This window comes from Gopherus evgoodei, chromosome 6, assembly GCF_007399415.2.
Source record: "Gopherus evgoodei ecotype Sinaloan lineage chromosome 6, rGopEvg1_v1.p, whole genome shotgun sequence".
Classification (NCBI taxonomy): Eukaryota; Metazoa; Chordata; order Testudines; family Testudinidae; genus Gopherus; species Gopherus evgoodei.
The window spans coordinates 59,622,372-59,642,785 of NC_044327.1; the positions used below are offsets into that span (position 1 = coordinate 59,622,372).

Genomic DNA, 20,414 nt, shown 5'->3' on the forward strand with positions numbered 1-20,414 from the left:
CTTCTGGCCACTCTGCTCTCCCCGCAGCCGGGAACATGCTGCAGCCACGCTGCCCGGTCTGGCCCTCCAGAGCAGGCTGCGGTCGCGCTGCCCTGCCCGGCCTGCTGGAGCAACTCCAGCCAGGCCAGAGACATCCTTCCCTGGCCCTGTCCAGATAAGGTGGGAAGGGATGGGATGGGGAGAGTGTAGGGGTCCTGGGCTAGGGGTGGGGTCATGTTGGGGGGGGGTCACAGGGGTTACTGTCACCAGTTGCTGTCCCAGCCCATCAGGGTAAACAGCTGGTGCGCTGGGACACTTTGTTTACTTAGGTTTACCTCCATGCCTGCAGACGCTCGAGGTAAACAAACCATCTTGGTCCACCAGCAGCTTATCCTGATGGCCTGGGAGCCCAAGTTTGCTGACCCCTGAATTATAGGGTCAGCTTTTGAACAGGTCATAAAAAATGTCCATTTTTACTTATCCATCTTGGGGTGGGAGGGTGTCGGCTCATAAACAAACTGGCTTATGATCAAGTATACACAGTACTTATTCATAAAAACTGGAAACTTTAAAAGTAGTATGTTAACAGCAGTATCTTACTTTCTCAGTCTATACCTGATAGCTTGTGTGTGTGCTCAGGAAGCTCCTGAAGTTAAAGTATTATTTATCTAAGGTACTGAAGACTTGTTCTGTGCAGAGTGAGGGGTGAAGGTCTTCATTAGTATTTGCATCACCTTTACTAAATTATTAAGGCAGGAACTCTTATGGTATTTGAAATGTCTAGCACAATGGGTTCCTAGGCCCTACCAATCTTGATTTGAAAATTGCCAGTGAAGGATAATCCACCATGACCATTGGTGAATTGTTCCAATGGTTAATTACCTTCACTGTTAAAAATGTACACATTATACCTTTGTCTGCTAGACTGAAGAGCCCACAACATCAACAACACACTTTTATACCACTTTTCAACAGCAGATCTCCAGCCCTTTACAAAATATCATCACCACCAACTTACATATGGGAAGACAGGCATATAGAAGTGATTTGCCCAATGTCGCTCAGCAAGTCCGTGGAAAAGCTAGAAACAGAACACAGATCTCCTGAGTTGAAGTTCAGTGTTCTATACCGAAGGCAGCAGTTGTCAATAGGCAGACTATGGGCCAAATCTAGACTACCAGATGCTTTTGAACGGAATCCAAAATCTTTTAATCTATTTATTATTATTTTTTTTTTAATTATTTTCTTCTCTGGAATATCTTGACCAAGAAATATGGACTCTGACAAAAAATAATTGACAATCCTGCCTTAAGGCCACATTACTCACTAAACCCACACAATGGAGGGCAGACGACTACTGGAGAAACACCACAAAAAGACCTCAGGCTTTTTTGCTTTGTTGGTCAAGCGAACATATAAAATATGTTTCCAAGACATCAGACATAATAGCTTATGCTAGAAATTCCATACTATTATATACTGAAAATAAGGGTTTTACCAAGTAGGAACAGCAGTAATTAGAGCTAAAATGTGTTCAAATTATGTGAAATAAATTGTGATTTAAGTAAACTCCCATGTCATTGAGGCTTAACATTATGATTTTGTGAATTAATTATAGCTTTCTTCAGTTATCAAAATGTAGATTATATATTGCCAAGAGGAAGGATTTCATCATCACAAAAGAAAGTAGTTTCTGCAGTTACAGAACATTTTTTAAAACAATATGCCAAAGAAAATACGGTGTATTGTTTAATATTATGCAACTTCATACACATTCCCATTATGAATTTTTTAATTTTCAAGGGATTTATATTATTTGTACCACCTTTAATTTTAGCACACAACTTTTCAAAACATAAAAAGCTTGAAGCTCTTAACAAAACTGAGCATGTTTGTTTATTCTTGATAATCTGAATTGATCAGATACAAACAAAAGTAGCAATACCTATTCAAAATGCATATTACAATAAAAAAGTGGTGCGGAAAGCAGATGAAAATGATCAAAAGAAGTGAATAGGAACTAAAAAAAATTCTAAAGCTATTCAACAATCTTAGTTTGGACCAACGCGTCATTTGATTTTGATGGTAGTCTAATGTTATTTAACTTTTAAAAAAAGCAGTCCCAAGTTACAGTTTACCATTGGGAATGTAAGAAAATACTTCAAGTTGAGTTTGTTTAGAGATTGTTCTTTTGTGAACTATATTTGTGTCAGGTTTTCGCTGGCATCAATTTTAAACATTACTAAATGTCTACATGCAGTGCTGTCTCAGTTTAGATCCAAGTGAAATTCAATGTCAAACTCAATCTTAATTTTGTTGAAATTAAGCTTTACAGTAAGAAGTTTTATATGTATTCTTTGTATAAAGAATGTTTTTTAGAGAATGTAAAACACTAATGATTTCATCCCTTTATTTTGAAAGGTAAAACTGCAAAATGTTAATTTTTTTTTCCAGGAATGCGCGCACACATAAATAGCTAAAATTTCTTTTCTTAAAGTACTAATTTTTTTTTCCAGGAATGTGCGCACACATAAAAATAGCTAAAATTTCTTATCTTAAAGTACTAATCTAAATCACTTTATACTACTGAAGGGTTCTAGTAAAAAGTTCTATATCTAGAAAAATGTTTGCTAGCCCTGAAAATATGAACATGTAATCATGAGAAACCTATTCATTGCTTAAATCACAAAATAAATACCTTTTAAGAGCACAAAAGCGTTAATGTGGCTAGCTGCTTAAGCTGATGTAAAATACTCAAGCTTTATTTGGCAAGTATAGACTGCTCTCCTCTGCCACGTTTATAAACTAATTTAATATTTCAAGAGGTATGCAAGTCAAATGCCAGCAATTACATCATTCTAAAGAGACGAACATTATGAACTTGGCATTTTATTTAATGAATTGTTTAATTCTGGAGGTTCCCACCTGACTCAGTGGCCACATTTGTGGAGGAAAGTTTACCGGTCTTCACCCTAACATTCAAACAGCAGTTAGCAAGTCTGTAATTCTGTAGCAATTTCAAAATAGTAGGTATAGTTTTTTCATAACCATTGTATGAAAGTATTTAGTAAACTACACAGTTAAACATTAAAAAAAAAAGTTACCCAAAAGGAAATACCAAGCTCATGGCATTATTCAACAGGGTAAGTATGATAAAGCCAAAATTATAACATTTGAATGTTTTTTCCCTAAGCATCTTTTGGTTTTGAATGTCAGTAGTCACATGAAGCAGTGCAATCTGTAATTTTACTATCTGCAATTTCTTACATAAAACACTTTTCTAACAGTTGAAGTCATCATCATGTTACTTCAGGGTTACCATAGTTTTTTAGATGGGACCATCCTCAGTGTTCGCAATCCCTGCTAATGTCATAGGTTGCCAGATGAACTATTTGTTTTTGAAAATATTAGTGAGAAAAATATGGTCACCTGACAGAGGGGGACATTGTGCCCTGCTGGCAGCAGGCCTGAGGTTATCTGCTCTTTCCTCTCTTCCTTGCCTTAGCCACTCTTCTCACTGCTGGTGTGAGACACTACAAAGGAGAAGCAGAAGCAGGACAGCAGCCTCCTTCTTTCCTACATAGCAACAGTTTCAGCCTTCTACTCTAGGCCACAGTAAGTGATGGATAAAGGACTGTGGCCAATAATGCCCATCCACAGATCCTCAGATCATCCCTGCTTTAAAATCATCATCTACTTCCACTCCCTATGTGCTTTGAGCAGTGAAATAGTGACTTTTAAACAGTCATCGGTTCCATGCATGGCCTTCCTGATGTGGACATCCTTCTGCTCTCGAGCTCCAACAATAACATATTCAAAGGTGCCAATGCCTGGAGTGAAGGTGTCTCCAGGGGGTCTTATACTTCTCATTTTCCTACACTCCTTTATGAGTGACCTATCAACACCATCTCAAGAGTTTGGAGAGGTACCACCAACGAGGTACCTTTGCAGCAAGTGGGAAAATTACTGCACTAACACCAGCATCCTCACTGAAGCCAATGTCACCAGCATTGAAGCAATGATACTCATGCACCAACTCCGCTAGGTTGGACATTGTGTCCGGATGCCAAAGTCTCGCCTCCCAAAACAAGTCTACTACTTTAAGTTCACACATGGTCTGAGATCCCATGTTGGTCAGAGAAAATGCTACACATTGAAACGTATCCCAAGAAAACTGATGCGGACATCACTAGCCACCAAACAACCTCAGTGGCTCCATGTCCTCCATCAGACAGTGGCCCACTGTGTGGAGAAGTGCCTTGCCCTCAAAACTGAAAAGAAAGAAGGAAAGAAAAACAAATTTTCTTCCAGCAGGCAGATCTGTACTTACTGCATGTGGATTTTTTTAGTTCCAGGATCGAACTCCTGAGTCATTTCAGAACCCATATATAAACCTGTGGTAGAGATTATCCTTAAATTGAGGGATCGCCGATGACAACGAGTGATTTTTAAAATATAACTGGTGTCTGAGTTAACTCCCTATTGAGATGAATGGAACAGTTCATGCCTATCAAAATTACTTCCAGCAGGCAGATCTGTACTTACTGCATGTGGATTTTTTTAGTTCCAGGATCAAACTCCTGAGTCATTTCAGAACCCATATATAAACCTGTGGTAGAGATTATCTTTAAATTGAGGGATCGCCGATGACAACGAGTGATTTTTAAAATATAACTGGTGTCTGAGTTAACTCCCTATTGAGATGAATGGAACAGTTCATGCCTATCAAAATTACTGTTTCAGGTGCTCTGCAGACTGAGGTAGACACCACTGCACGGAGATTTTTAAGAACAGGCTAGATAAACATCTGTCAAGGGTGGTGTAGGTTTACTTGGTCCTGCCTCAGAGCAGGGTGCTAGATTAGATGATTCCATGACCTGTAATAGTCGCTTCATGCTTTGAAGGTTCTCTCCACCTATAAGTTAGTTTCTTTTTTTTATTTTTTTTACATGAAGCTTTCTATGAACAATTGAAAGGCCTGTCCGCTCCCCTACTGATCCTAGGCATTTGCCCAGAGAGGTGCACAACACACTTTGGAATACACTGACATATAGGATTTATAAATAGGAGCCGCCATACTGGATCAAATCTGAGGTCCAGCTAGATGAGCATCCTGTTTCTGACAATGACCAGTACAAGCTGCTTGCTGCTCCACAGAAAGGTTTAAGAACTCTAAAGTAGGCAGATTTAGGATACCTGCCCCCCATAGTAGGTCTTATCCTGATCTCTAATTGTTAGAGATTGGCTTAAACCCTGAAACATAGGCTTTAGTATCCCTTCCAGATTTTTTTTTTTGTAATTATGACAACGGTAGATATTCTTGCAAGCCATATAAATGTCCAACCTTTTTTTGAAAATCTTGCTAAATCCTTGGCCTCAACAATGTTTTATGGGAATGAGTTCCAGAGTCCAATTATGAAAAGTGTTAGAAAGTATCTCATTTTATCAGTTTTTAATTTGCTGCCTTTTATTTCATTGAATTGTCCCTTTTTCTTGACTTTTCAGACAAGAACAGAAGCTATTGATTTATCTTCCTATACCTTTCTTTATTATATACACGTTTATTATATCCTCTTATTTTCAATCTCTCTTCATATTAGGTTCTCAATGCGCTTTATCTTACTCATCACCTATCTCTGAGCCTGCTCTAATTCTGTAATTTCTGTGGCATGGAGGACTGAAAGGAGTCCATATGTTCAGACAAGTACCCAGGCTTCCACATGCTTACCCGAGTCTGAAAACTTATCAAGTACTGAAAATTAAACGTCGAAATCTGGACAAGAGTCACAGAGTTAACAGGATGCACTTAAAACTGCTTTTTAAACATGTCCTTTTTGTTATACCGTAAGTCATTATGCATCCAGCTCCCCCACCCCCGCAATGAGGCACTATTGCCTGGTGGATAAAGTACTGGTCTGAGGCTCAGGAGACCTGGGTTGTATTCCTAACTCTGTCACTCGCCTATCTGGTGAGCTTGGCCAAGTCACTTCTTTGTGCCTGAGCTTCTCCATCTGCAAAATGATACTGACCTGTTTTTTTTAAAGTGCTTTGAGATCTGCTGATGAAAAGTGCTATTTGAGAGTTGGGTAATTTTTTTTTTAATTAACATAGCATCTGAAAGCCTTCCAAATATTAAAAACAGTAAGCAACATCACACTCCTTTCCTTCCTCCCGAGCCAATAGAAGAAATATCTTAGTTAGTTTAGTGGAGCATAGGTGCTGTTGATGGCAGTCTCCCAGATCAATTCAATGGAAGGCTGTGACCATCAGGATAGAGACTATAAACTTTATTTCTTGAAAATTTTTTCCCATAAAGACACCTGACTGCCCTTTGCGCTTTGAAAACCTCCCCAAAAATTCTTCTCTCTCAACCTTCTTTTCATGTGTGGTTGTGATGTGTTTTACTATCAAGCGTTAGGGGACCAAATGGTATACGATACATTTCTACATAGTGTAGACCACAAACAAATCCTATTTTACTCTCTAGAAGTATCCATCAGTTGGTGGGGAAGCATGCTGCATCCATTAGAAGAAAAAGCTGTCTCTTGTTAGTGGTCTGAACCAAAAGGCTTGGAATCAAAAGCTTAACTAGATATCAAGCTTCTTGGGGCTAGCACTGAATCCTCAGAACAAGACACAGAGGAAATGTCTTCACTGAAGAGTTATCTTGAGTTGTTTATTCTCAGGTTAGCCTCGCTTGAGTGAAAGCAGTCATGCTGCAAAGTAACACTACAGCTACTGCATCCACAATGGTGTTGCAATCCATGTGTGGCACTAAGGGCTTGTCCAGATGGAGAATTAGTGCACAGCAAGCAAGGTGGAGGGTAAATCTACAGCACATTAGCCTGTTGCGCACTAACTGGTCATGTGGACTCTGCTCTCTCCCTCATACTTCTCTATTCCATAAGGAACATGATGCCTTAACAACTGCCTTCCATCTTTGCAACTCTCCTGCTTTAGTCTTAGCTTCCTCTCATGTCATTGTGATAATTCAGTTATCCTTCTATTGAGCATATTTCCATGTTATCCTGGGTCTACCTCATCATCTTTTGCCCTGGGAGTTCCTGTCCAATGCCTGTCTGGTGGTTGTTCGGGTTTTTCTCCATCTATGTGCCAGCCATCTCCATTTTCGTTCTGTAATTTCCTGTTCTATTGATTTCTGTGCTGTCCTCCTCCAAAGTTCCTTGTGATTTTTTTCTGGCCCTCTGATACTGAAGATTTATCTAAGATAGTTTATGAAAATTAGAAGTATAGACAAGATCTTAAGTCTCCAAGTTTCAGCACCATATAGTGAGACTGACTTTACAATGGTGTTAAATATTCAAAGTTAAGTTTAGAGTGCAAGGTTTTGGTTTCTCTAGACCAGCGTTAGTGTTATAAAGGCATGACTGGCTTTTAGCATTCTGGCTTTAATGTCTTCACCTGTTCCACCTGTTGTACTTACAATGCTGCCAACATATGTGAAATACTGAACCGCTTTTATGTCAGTCCAAAAAGTGTTATTTGTTGTTTTGTTTCTCATGCTTTTCATTTTCTATATGTTGATTTTCAGCCCTACTAATTGTGCACAGATGTGGAGATTATTTGTTTCGGCTTGCACCTCTCCATGGGAATGGGATAGCAAGTTGATGTTACCTGCAAACTCAAGGTCCTCCAACTTCTGCGTGAAAGCCCTTTGTATATCTCTTGGTTGTTCTTTGGTCTCTTTCATCACCCAATTCACTACCAGTAAAAAGATCATGGGTGACATAAGACATCCTTGAGACACAAGGTGGGTGAGGTAATTTTTATTTTATTTCATTTTTTTTTTAAATTGGACCAACTTCTGTTGGTGGATCAGACAAGCTTTTGAGTTCCACAGAGCTCTTCTTCAGGTCTGGCTTAAAGAAGGGTTCTGTGGAGCTCAAAAGCCTGTCTTTTCCATCAACAGAAGTTGGCCCAATAAAAAAAATACTATCTCATCCACCATGTCTCTCATATCCTGGGACCAAATCAGCTACACTAACACTGCAAAGACACCCTTTTCTGGCACCTTCGGAAACCCTGAATGGCTTAGTCAGTTTACCGTTATGTATTACTTGGTAAGTCATATTTTCATAGAAGCTCTGAATGAGATACACAGATCTTTTCAAAGGCCTGAGTAAGTGTGATATCCTCAGACCATTACTAAATTTCAATGGTATTAAAAATAAATAATAGATGTCAATGAGGAAACAAACCAGAATGTAGAAAATACACAAATTAAATGTTAATTTTGAGGAAAAAGAACACACAAAAGAAGTCTATGTCAGGTCACTGTGCCAAGACTTTAAAAAGTCTTGTGTTTTGTTAACTGATCTTACCCAATTGTAGACTAAATAAGGCAGAAAATGGATATCAATTTTTTTGTACTACCAGAAAGACTGCATCCCCATGAAACCAGGAGTAGTAATACAGTCACTTATGCAAGACTCAGAAGGGAATTAGAGTTTCATCTGTAAGCCCTATTTTTTAAAAAAGTGAAAACCACCTCTTTTACATCCCTATGAAAAATAGAATAGTAAGAAAAATACTTACACAAGACTCCGGAAGCAGTAATTTTACCTGCAAATTTTTTTTAAAAATGAAGATTGTCAACAGTCTGTTATTTAGCCAACTTTTCTGACAGTGCCATAAATTCAACAAAAAGCTGCCTCTGTGATTTGTTTCACTTTATCATCTTAACAGTCTAGTAGGCATAAGGAAAAGAGAATTTTTTTTCTATTCAACTCTCTTGTCAACAGGGAAGGCTACAAGATCAAAGTGGTGGTATTATCGATCACATTTAAGAAATATGGGCCACAGGCTCTAATGCAATCTAAAGCAACATTGTGTGTATATTATTAAACATTCAACATATTTTGGTGCAAAAACATGTCTGATGTTCTCCATGAAAATGATAGACACTGAAAGCTATTTTGTCCTCTCCCCAACTTAGTGTATTAAAGAAAGGTTTTTCATCCAAAATCTAGCCCCCCACCCCCTTTAAGTTTGTCTAACAATAAGGCAGGGGAAGTCAATAGGCAGACTGCAATCTGAATCTGGACCACCAGCCCAGTGGATCACAGGGGCAGAGAGGATCACAGAGGCAGAGGTGACACGTGGGCGGGACAGATGGGTCATGTGTTTCCCCCTGCCCATTGCTCCAGATGTCTCAGGAGGGTATGCCCAGAAGTGAGGACGCAGCACCCCCTTCCCAGCAGCCGCACTCTCCATGTGTCCGTGCAGTGTGGGATGGGACCAGGATAGCTGGTTGAGCACCTTCCTCCTACCCCCATTGGGCTGCTTCACCTTCCCTGCTACTGAAGACCCAGCACTGCTCCCCGCTTTGCAGACCACCTGCTGGTGAGAGGCAATGTAGGGGACTCCTGCCGCATGGAAGGCAAAGCAGCCCCATGTGGTGGTGGGTAGCGGGGAAGAGAAGCTCAGCCAGCCGCCCTGCTGCTTCCTCCCTTCCTGCACTGAACAGACACAAGGAGAATGCCGCTACTAGGGAGAGTACTGCCTTCTCACTTCTAGGTGTGATGAGAAATTGGGGGGCTCATGACCCCCCAGAACCTTTATTTGCGCCCCTCCCACACACATACACTACCCACAGCTATGTGTTGCTTCCGCGCATGGGCTGAAGCTAAGCTGAGCTCAGGCTGGAGCCATGTAGAACAGTGCTCATGTTCTGAGCAGTCCCTAGAGTGCTCCCACCTCAGTCTCGTGCCCCTCGCCCCAGAGTAGTCCCCAGACAATCCCCCCAAATCCTGGCCTTGTGCCCATCACCCACAAGCAGTCCCCAGAGTGCCCCCCAAACCCTGGTTTCATACCTATTGCCCATGAGCGGTCCCCAAAGCACGCCTTCCCCTCCCCCATGGACTTGTGCCCCCTACCCCCAAGCAGTCCCAGAAGCCCGCACCCTGGCCTCACATCCCCCTCATCCTCTGTCCTTTGGGACAGTCCCCGGAGTCCTCTCCAGCTTTCCCTCCCCAGTCCACCTCCAGTCACCCACTTCTGTCACATCCAGCCTGATGTCCCCAGAGCTGCTACCTGGAGTCTCCTTGGTCTCTCCTGCTATCCAGAGCATGCCTTCCTGCCCCTCTGCTATCCCAGCTCCCAAAAGGGGATCGCACTACTAGCTGGATCATAGTCCAATAGCTTTACCTCCTGTCTCTAAGCTCAGAAGTACTCACATTCACACCCTGTTTTGCTGCCCAGATTCCAGCCCATACGCATTCCTCTCCCCCTCTGCCCTATCTCTGTCACTTGGGGCTTGTCTACATCAGAAAGTTGCAGCGCTGGTGAGGGAGTTACAGCGCTGCAACTTTGAAGGTGTACACATCTGCAGGGCATCACCAGCGCTGCAACTCCCTGTTTGCAGCGCTGGCCATACTCCCGTTTTGTCTCGGGTGTAGAGGATCCAGCGCTGGTAATGCAATGTAGACACTTACCAGCGCTTTTCTTGACCTCCGTGGAATAAGCAGGTACCCAGCATACCTGAGGATACCTCTCTGGTAATCAAGAAAACTCCTCTGCCCTGTGCTCACCTGACCCCTCCTTTAAATGCCCCGGGAAATTTCAAAAATCACCTTCCTGTTTGCTCAGTCAGGCGTGGAGTGCAATTAATCAATCAATCATTCAGCGACCATGCCTCCACGCAACAAACGAGCCCCAGCATGGACCAATGCAGAGCTGCAGGATCTAATTAGTGTGTGGGGAGATGAGGCTGTTCAAACACAGCTGCGCTCCAGAAGGAGAAACTACAATACCTATGGTCAGATATCGCAGTCCATGATGAGAAGGGGCCACGAACGGGACGCCTTGCAATGCAGAGTAAAAATTAAGGAGATGAGGAGTGCATACTGCAAAGCCCGTGAGGGAAACCGACGCTCAGGAGCAGCCCCCACAACCTGCAGGTTTTACAAGGAGCTGGATGCCATTCTTGGGTGTGACCCCACCGTGAATCCTAGGAGCACGATGGAGAGTTCAGAGCAGGGAGAAGTGGGGGATGGTGTAGAGGATGAATACAGTGATGCTACTGGCGTGGAGGGGGACACCCCGGAGTCTCTGGACACAGGCAGCCAGGAGCTCTTCTCCAGCCTTGAGGAGACTAGCCAGTCGCAGCAGCTGGAAGCGGACGTTGATGAGGAAGCTGAGGATCGTGCTCGTGGTAAGTAGATTGCAATGCTTTGTGATAGCAGGATTTTCGTTATGGCTGACTGCATGCATGCCTAAACGTGGAATAGCCCATTGATGTGATCTATGACATCTGCGTAATCTGCCTGAGTAATCTCTTGAAAAGTTGCAGCTAGATCTTGGGCAATGTGCTTTAGCAAGTTTATAGGGAGAGCCACCGTGGTCCCTGTCCCGGTCAGGCTAACTCGTCCGATCCACTGTGCAGCGAGGGGTGGGGGGACCATGGCCGCACACAGGCAAGCTGCATAGGGGCCAGGGCGGTATCCGCATTCCTGTAGAAGACCCTCCCTCTCTTCCTTGGTAACACGCAGCAGTGATATGTCTGGCATTATGAAAGCCTGTGGATAGTTTAGGGATAATTGAGGGCAGGGAGCTAGAATCACGGCTCCCCAGCGCAAGGCGCTCTGTTTCCTCTGCCCCAATCCACCCCCCCCCGCCCTTCCCAGCACGTAGGCATCCAGGCGGGGTGCTTTTTCCTCACCGATCCCCCCTTCCAAGCGTTAAACGTGCCCTGCGGTGTGCTCTGTCCGTCCCCCACCCCCCCTTCCAAGCGGGAACCGTGTCCTGCGGGGTGCTTTTTCCTCACCGATCCCCCCTTCCAAGCGTGAAACGCGCCCTGCGGTGTGCTCTGTCCGTCCCCCACCCCCCCTTCCAAGCGGGAACCGTGTCCTGCGGGGTGCTTTTTCCTCACCGATCCCCCCTTCCAAGCGTGAAACGCGCCCTGCGGTGTGCTCTGTCCATCCCCCACCCCCCCTTCAAAGCGTGAACCGTGCCCTGCGGGGTGCTTTTTCCTCACCCGGCCCCCCTACCAAGCAGGAACCAAGGCATCCCACTAACATGGGAGAATTTTAAGCAAAAGTACTCACCCCATTGCTAGACATGTCTTAGCTTTCTTGAACTCTACAGTGTTATGTGAGGTATGTGAGAGGGATGCTACCTACAGTTTCAAATGTCCTTCAAAAGTTGATAATAAACAATGATGCCCCTGTGTATTACATGTCTCTATCTCTATTTTTTCTAGGCAACTCGAGTAATGCAGCTGTATCACCGGCCTCACGTAGATTGCAGAATTTGAGGCGCAATCCTAGGAAATCAAAAGAGGAACTGATCAAGACCGTTCTGAACCACTACAACAGGGAAAGTAGGAAGACTGAGGAATGGAGAAAAACTGTACATGAATGGAGGCTGAGTGAAAGCAGGAGACAGGAATTGTCTGCCAAAAGAATAGCGAGGCAGATGATGAGACTCCTGTCTCGCCAAACCAAGTCTTTTGAGTCTCTTGTAGCCATGCAGGCAAATATATACCGTGATAGCCCACAGGCTTCCCAAAGCACTGTTCCTTGTCCCCCTGTGTATCCTCAAAATAGCTTTATGCAGCACCCAGTTCCTTATTATCATCAGCTGCCCCCAACACCTATAACATCACCTACTAACCAAGATATGTATTATTCTTACCCAGTGCACTCCACCCCCATCATTCTGCAGCAAAGTAATGGTGAGTTGCATCAGACGGTTACAAATGAGTAAAATAGGAAATAGTAAAACCTCTGAATGTACTGTGAGCCACCCATACCCCCTTACCTGTTTTTTACTGTATGACTAATAAAAGGTTTTGGTTTGTATTTCTTTCCATATGTTTTATTGGTGATAGAAATGGTAAATTATACACAGCAAGGTAAAGCAAAGCACAACACATGCACCAAACATTACTGCTGGCTCTCAGCATCAAATTGCTCCCTTATAGCATCCCTAATCCTTGAAGCCCTTTCCTGGGCCTCCCTATTAGCCCTGCTCTCTGGCTGAGCAAACTCATTCTCCAAACGTCTAACCTCGGAGGTCCATTCCTCACTGAACCTTTCACCCTTCCCTTCACAAATATTATGGAGGGTGCAGCACGCGGATATAACAGCGGTAATGCTGCTTTCCATCAAATCTAGCTTCCCGAACAGACTGCGCCAGCGAGCTTTCAAACGGCCAAAAGCACGCTCCACAGTCATTCTACAGCGGCTCAATCTGTAGTTGAACCGTTCCTTGCTCCTGTCAAGCTTCCCTGTATATGGTTTCATGAGCCATGGCATTAATGGGTAAGCGGGGTCTCCCAGAATCACGATGGGCATTTCCACGTCCCCTACTGTTATCTTGTGATCTGGGAAAAAGGTCCCGGCCCTAAGCCTCCTGAACAGGGCACTGTTCCTAAATATGCGTGCATCGTGCACCTTTCCAGGCCATCCAGAGTAAATGTCAGTGAAATGCCCACGGTGATCCACAAGCGCTTGCAGAACCACGGAGAAGTACCCCTTGCGATTAATATACTCCGATGCCAGGTGGGGTGGAGAGATAATAGGAATATGCGTCCCATCTACTGCCCCTCCACAGTTAGGGAACCCCATTTCTGCAAAGCTATCTAAAATGTCCTGCACGTTCCCAAGAGTCACGGTTCTTCTTGTCAGTGTTCGATTAATGGCCCTGCAAACTTGCATCAGCACCATTCCAACGGTGGACTTTCCCACTCCGAACTGGTTCGCCACCGATCGGAAACAGTCTGGAGTTGCCAGCTTCCAGATTGCAATAGCCACCCGCTTCTCCACGGAAAGGGCATCTCTAAATCTCGTGTTCATGCGCCGCAGGTTGGGGGCGAGATCATCACAAAGTGCCATGAAAGTGGCTTTCCTCATACGAAAGTTCTGCAGCCACTGCTCGTCATCCCATGATTGCAGGACGATGTGATCCCACCACTCAGTGCTGGTTTCCCGAGCCCAAACGCGCCGGTCCACGGAGCAGAGCACGTCTGTTATTGCCACTAGCATTGTACTGTCTGCATATTGATGCGATTCAGTACCATCGTCCGACTCCTCAATGTCAGTCACACGCACATTTAGCAGCTTAAGGAATAGATCCACAGCCAGGCAAGATGTGCTGGCAATTGTCATTAGTAAGGTATTCAGTACCTGAGGATCCATTCTTGAAAGATAATGCAGAAAAAGCGCTGTAGAGTCACAATGCTGCCACAGTGCTCCGCATGTGTACCAAAGCAACGCTGGCCGTTGGAACAGGAACAGGAAGCAGAAGGACAATCACACTTCCTTCCCCTTCCCACAATCCCCAGCGCCGCTGTGGGACGAGGTGCCCTGTGGGATAGCCGCCCACAATGCATCACTCCCAACAGCGCTGCAGTGTGGCCACATCTAACAGCACTTGCAGCGCTGCTAGCTGTAAGTGTGTACACTCTGCAGCGCTGGCCCTATACAGCTGTACTAATACAGCTATAACAACCAGCGCTGCAAAGTTTTAGATGTAGACATGGCCTTGGTTGAATTGGAGGTAGGGACGAGCGACAACACCAAGAGACTCAGGCCAGACCCATGCATCCCATTTTCAGTTTAGGGAAATAAAGTCACCGTACTCTCTGGGCAGGGCGAATGGGGAACTGGCAGGAGAGTGCGGGGGAGGGGAGCAATCAGAGGATTAGGGGAAGGGAGCTTGGTGGACATTGACTATACCTTGTTCAAGAAATTTGGACCGTAACAAAAAATAATTAAGCTACCCTGCAATAAGACTTTGTTTTTATTTTAAGCATTTTATCACTGGTACAGTATCTGCAACTTGGACACTGCAGACAAAATACTTGTGTGTGTGTGTACATCATTCCTCACAGGCACCTTCCCTACTAAGCTTGAGCAAATCAGACATTCAACTGATTCCATGAAAGAGGAAAAAAAGGATGAATGAAATCTGTACCTCCAGGGAAGTAGGTGTCCTGCAGGAAACACACACATGAAGGGAAACTGTACATGGGTGAAAATCATGTTCAACACTAGGCACAGTTATTCAAAGTGGAGGTAAATCTCCAGACCTCTGTATGCCAGCTCCTTGAATCTCACAAGTGCAAAGAGACAGGAGTTGGAAAAATGAGTTTTGCAGAGGAGACAGATTTAAGTGCTGTCCTCAGCCTGCTGCATGCTCCTTTCTTGGGCCATACTCCTGACTCCAACTAGCAGCAGTTATGCAGCTGTGCAATCATGTTCATTGTATAGAATGAGGCACCCCAGCTCTCTTTCATCTTACTCATCTCCTTTTACTGCACACTTCTGGTATGCAGAATCAGACTCTTGATACCTTTATTGCCATTCACATAAAAACTGGTGTTGTTTCCCAGTGGAGGAGTGAAGGAACAAAATATGCACTTGCCGCCACAGAGCTGTGTGAGTAAGATGACAACAAGTGCCTCTAAAGTGAATAGAATTGTGAAGTAGGTGGTTGTCAAAATCCTATCCCCATCTTCACAACTGAAAAACAACGATGAAAATGAACTATTGTTCACTCCAGGCCATGAACTACTCCCCTGGCAGCAGTTGATATAACTGACTAACTGCAGAAAGAGAATGGCAGGGAGAATCCTTAAAAAAAAAGTCAGTAAAAATATGATAGCCAGTGCAATTACTGAACAAACAAAATAAGTCATACGTTTCTAAGATGTTATTTGAATAAAGAGAGCTGATGCAAAATAAACCGAAAGATTTATGCTGTTAAGTTTGCCCACGTATTGCACAGTAGCTCATTTTTGAGCTCTTGAAGGGAGCAAGGGGAGAGGGAGGAGCAGCTGTAATGCAAACCATTACACTACACAGGCAAAGTGGTAATCAAGGTTCCCTGACATCAATGTTTATAAAAAGAAAAAATGCTGAAGTTAAATATTTCTTTGGCCATTTCTGGACACTGGAGCTGAGGGGAACCTGTTTTAGGTTAGCACATTAGAATCAGGAAGTTAAAGGAGGTACTTTTACTAGCTGCAGTAAAATTAGACAACCCAGAGAGTATGCAGATTCCATTCCAAGAAAAAACTTTAACCAAATATTGAGTAAATTGAATAACTGGTTCCAAGAATATTTTATTAAACAGAAATCAGTGCAGACATTGGGTATTCTTCCTCCTCCTATTAAGCTTTCCTCCTCCTACCAAGCTTCCCACCTTTGGTAAACCATACCCATGTTTTTTTAAATATGACATATTTTAGCCTTAAAGGAAAAACTACACACACATCAGCCAAGAAATCTGAAGGACTTCTTAATTGGGGCACATACTGAGGTATATGAAAACAGAGTTCTTAAACAGCAAGTTCTACAATGATGGCAATGTTAATTTTGGCCCATGTGTCCAATAGCTCAGGAATTCTTACGTACTAATGTAATACAGTTGGGATCACAGAGTAGCAGTTTCAGATATGTAGAAAAGTGACATTGAAGCATGAACACTGAAATGGGTAGGCATAGCCTAGCATTTGTGTGGCAACAGGTATATTAATACACCAATTATCTAGTTACAGAGATCAGTAGTAAAGTCAAGCCTGGAAGCTAAAAAAAAATTAGTAAGTTACTATTTTTATTGGTAAGGTTCAGTTTTCTTTCTTGCTTTTGTTATGTTTAAAGACAATTTTCACTATTATGTTCTGGTTTTCAATATAACAAAAACAAAAGAGGAAACAACTAAAACTGAAATTAACCAATAAAACAAAAATAAACCATCTGTAAAAAATGAGAAAAAAAATGCAGGTGATACGAATAAGTCATTTCCAAAAGCAACAAAATAATACATCTGTCAGTGCAGCTCCTTGTATCCTGGAGTAGTGGTTGAACAATTCCATGTGAAAGACCATTATCTAGACTCAGCTATACAATCACAAAATTAAAAGAAAATATGAAACTCAATTTTCAGCAACTGGTGAATTCTATGGAAAACACTCAAATGTCAGAACAATACCCTCCAATATAGATAAGTAATTAAAGCTACTGATATTGACTGGACCTTGAAAAAATCATGACTAGGCGTGTGGCTCTTGCCACATCTTGCTGTACCACTTTAACAAAAGGCTGCAGATTTTTCTGTTCAGAAAGATCCCAATGGGGGAAAAAGAGAATAAACTGACATCACTGGACAGGCCCAGTCACGTGTGGACTGTAGAAATAATGTCTTTGGAACACAAATTGTGTGGTTGGGAGAGGAGTGGAACAAAGATCAGAGCTTCACTTTTTTACAACAGTAACTTCCTGGAAAGGAAAAACAAATGGATTTGATAGGAGAACAGGGACACCTGCTCTCTCTTCAGCAGCATGCAACAAAATAGGAGACAGATGGACTGGAGAGGAGCAGAGCAATGGAAATTAATAGACAATGACTGATGTGTAAGATTACAGCAACCAACTTTTGACCTTTTTAACGAGGCTGTCCAGCCTATTCTATCACTTTAGGAAGTTAACAAGAGGTTATTGGACCTCATGAAATGTGTATGCAGTGTTGTTGTAGCCACATTGGTCCCAGGATATTAGGGAGGTAAGGTGGGTGAGATAATATCTTTTATTGGCCCAACTTCTGTTGAGAGAGATGAGCTTTTGCACTTAGGCCACATCTACACTACCCGCTGGATCAGCGGGTAGTTATCAATCTATCAGGGACTGATTTATCGTGTCTTGTCTAGAGGCAATAAATTGATGCCCAACTCAATGCCCGTACTCCACCTCAGCAGGAGGAGTAAGTGGAGTCGACGGGGGAGCTGCGGCAGTCGACTTGCCACTGCGAGGACAGCCAAGTTAGTTGAACTAGGATACTTTGACTTCAGCTAGTAGACCAGACCTTACACTGGGCTTTTCTTCTTATACTGCCTAAACATTTGATGGATGTGTTACTGCATAACTGAGGGTCTATGGGTACTTTAAGCAACTGTATAAATGGAGAACTCTGTGTGAGAGGGAAGAGATGAATGGTTTTGAGGGAAGATGGGTTAAACTGGGGGAGGCTGGGGGAGAGAAAGAATCCTAGAAATTTGATAGTGAAATGATGTACTAAGCTATCTTGTCTGTAAAACTGGAAATATAGGATTGTTCCTTCAATATAATCTCAATTGCTTCATTCAGCCTACTTTTACAGGAAACTGATGATGGGGGCTCTTCCACCAGCTGTTTGGGAGATAAACCTACAACTGTGTACACATACTCATATGTATCAGCCCTTGAATGTCTAAGGGCTTGTCTACATGCAGGGTTCTCAACAAATTTTTGGTGGCCTCAAAGTGTGGCCACCAACTCTTGCTGGTGGCCACTGACAATTTTTCCTAAAATACTTAATTAACTTTATGTGCATATTTAAGTATTTTTCCTATACATGTCCAAATCATAGTAATTTATTCATGTAGGGTTTTTTGCAGACTCAAAAATAAAAACAACATACAACTGTCTCTATTCTTTACTGGACCTAAACAGAACAGAAACAAAATGTGCTTTGCATGTTCTTGTCTTTTTTGCTTTTTTTGGTTGCTTTTAAGACTAGTTAGTTAGTAAATCTGCTTCTGTGATTTGTATGTTTCTAAATATCAGCTTTCATAGCAGCAGACTTGCTAGCTAGCTGGGAGGCAGCAAAAAGTGATATTAACAAATATCACTTTTCACAACAGACTTACTCAGCCCTGGTAAGCTAGGACACAAATTAAGACCTGCATGGGGAGGTGCGCAGGGAGACCGCAGGGATCAGAGATGATGGCAGGATGTAGTGGGGGCTGAGCAAAGCAGCGGGGGCCGGGGAAATGGGGTGGTGGTGACCTGAAGCCAGAGCCTGGGAACCGGAGCCATGCACCCACATGACTGAAGCCTGGGGCCAGACAACACACTGGGGATCAAGAGCGATGGGGGAGGCGGTTGGGAGGGGGAAGTGTGTGGGTGAGTGTGGGGCTGGCACCCAGTGCTGCATGGCTGGGGACTGGGGCTGGAGCCCATGGCCCTGCAACTGGAGCCTGAAACCTTGCGGCCGGGGGATAGAGCCCAACACCCCTCACCCCAGGGCTAAAGCCAGAAGTCCAATCCTCACTGCCTCCAGGAAAATGGGAAACTTACACTGGCTTCCTGCTGCTCCGGTGATTGCAGTTCCAGAGGGAGGCAAGGCCCAACCCCTGCTGACAGCCCCAGGGAGGGGCTGCTGCTTTGCCCCTCCCCACCCCCTGCATGGCCCAGGAGGCTGTGGCCGCACAAAAAGCCACTGGTGGCCACATTTGAGAAACACTGAATAGGGATACTGAGGAAAGTTAAGGTAAATCATCTAAAGATGTGAAGTCAATGTACATTAACTTAAAGTGTGTTAAATCCCATTATGAATGCTCTCTTTCAGGAGTAAAATGGCCTTACTCTGCTGTAACTTAGTTCTCCTAAGGCCTGTGTCCACACAGGTGTTCAAAGCACTTTAAATTATCTACATTGAGTCATATTAGGAGTCCTTAATACACTTTTAATGTTCTGTACCTTTAGACATAGACAAACTTTTGAAAGCATCCTGGCTGTAAATCTTCACACCATTCTTTCAAAAGCCTTAAAAATATTCTTTCATACTAACTTTACGAATGTTGCCATGCCTAATATGAAGCAAAACATATAGCACATTTTTGTTGGAAACATATGCTGTGAGACAAAAGAAAAATATAGCAAAACAGCAACAAGGAATATTAGTCACCGAACTTGCCTAATACAATTATTTACAGTGGGATGTTGACTGAAACCTAGGCTACAGAAGCTGAAAGGATCAAACAAAAAAGTAGCTACTTTACAAGAATTCACATTATAAGTCTTTTAGAAAAGAAATATATATATTTTAAAAATCAATAAAAACAAAAAACAAACAAACCAACCCAAGAAAACAATGCAATGAAAAAGATCTGTAATGCTTCTGAGATTTCCCTATATTAGAAGGCTGCGGGGGGATATGCTTGCTCTATATAAATATATCAGGGGGGTCAACGTTAGGGAGGGAGAGGAATTATTTAAGTTTAGTACTAATGTAGGCACGAGGACGAATGGGTACAAACTGGATATAAGGAAGTTCAGACTTGAAATTAGACAAAGGTTTCTAACCATTAGGGGAGTGAAGTTCTGGAACAGCCTTCCGAGGGAAGTAGTGGGGGCAAAAGACTTTTCTGGCTTTAAGACTAAGCTTGATAAATATATGGAGGGGATGTTATGATAGGATAGTTTAATTTGGACAACTGATCTTGGGTTATCACCAGATGGGTCTGGCTCAGTGGTCTGTGGGGAGATGTTGGATGGGATGGGAACTGAGTTACTGCAGAGAATTCCTTCTTGGGTGCTGGCTGGTGAGCCTTGCCCACATGCTCAGGGTTTAGCTGATCGCCATATTTGGGGTCGGGAAGGGATTTTCCTCCAGGGCGGATTGGCAGGGGACCTGGAGGTTTTTCGCCTTCC

At 43.3% G+C, this 20,414-nt stretch overlaps 1 protein-coding gene across 4 annotated transcripts in view; it reads right to left on the bottom strand.

Annotated features, from left to right (window-relative positions):
• The window catches only part of SRFBP1 (serum response factor binding protein 1), a 132,560-nt gene that overhangs the window by 51,201 nt on the left and 60,945 nt on the right, over positions 1–20,414 (bottom strand). Inside the window, exon 1 of one of the 4 annotated variants that reach the window (XM_030566764.1) lies at positions 998–1,030. The exons of the other annotated variants lie outside the window; for them this stretch is intronic. Within the exon in view, the coding sequence (XP_030422624.1) occupies positions 998–1,015 (18 nt within the window). The 5' untranslated portion in view covers positions 1,016–1,030. Of the gene's footprint in view, positions 1–997; positions 1,031–20,414 lie in introns of those variants that run through there. 4 annotated transcript variants of the gene reach the window in all.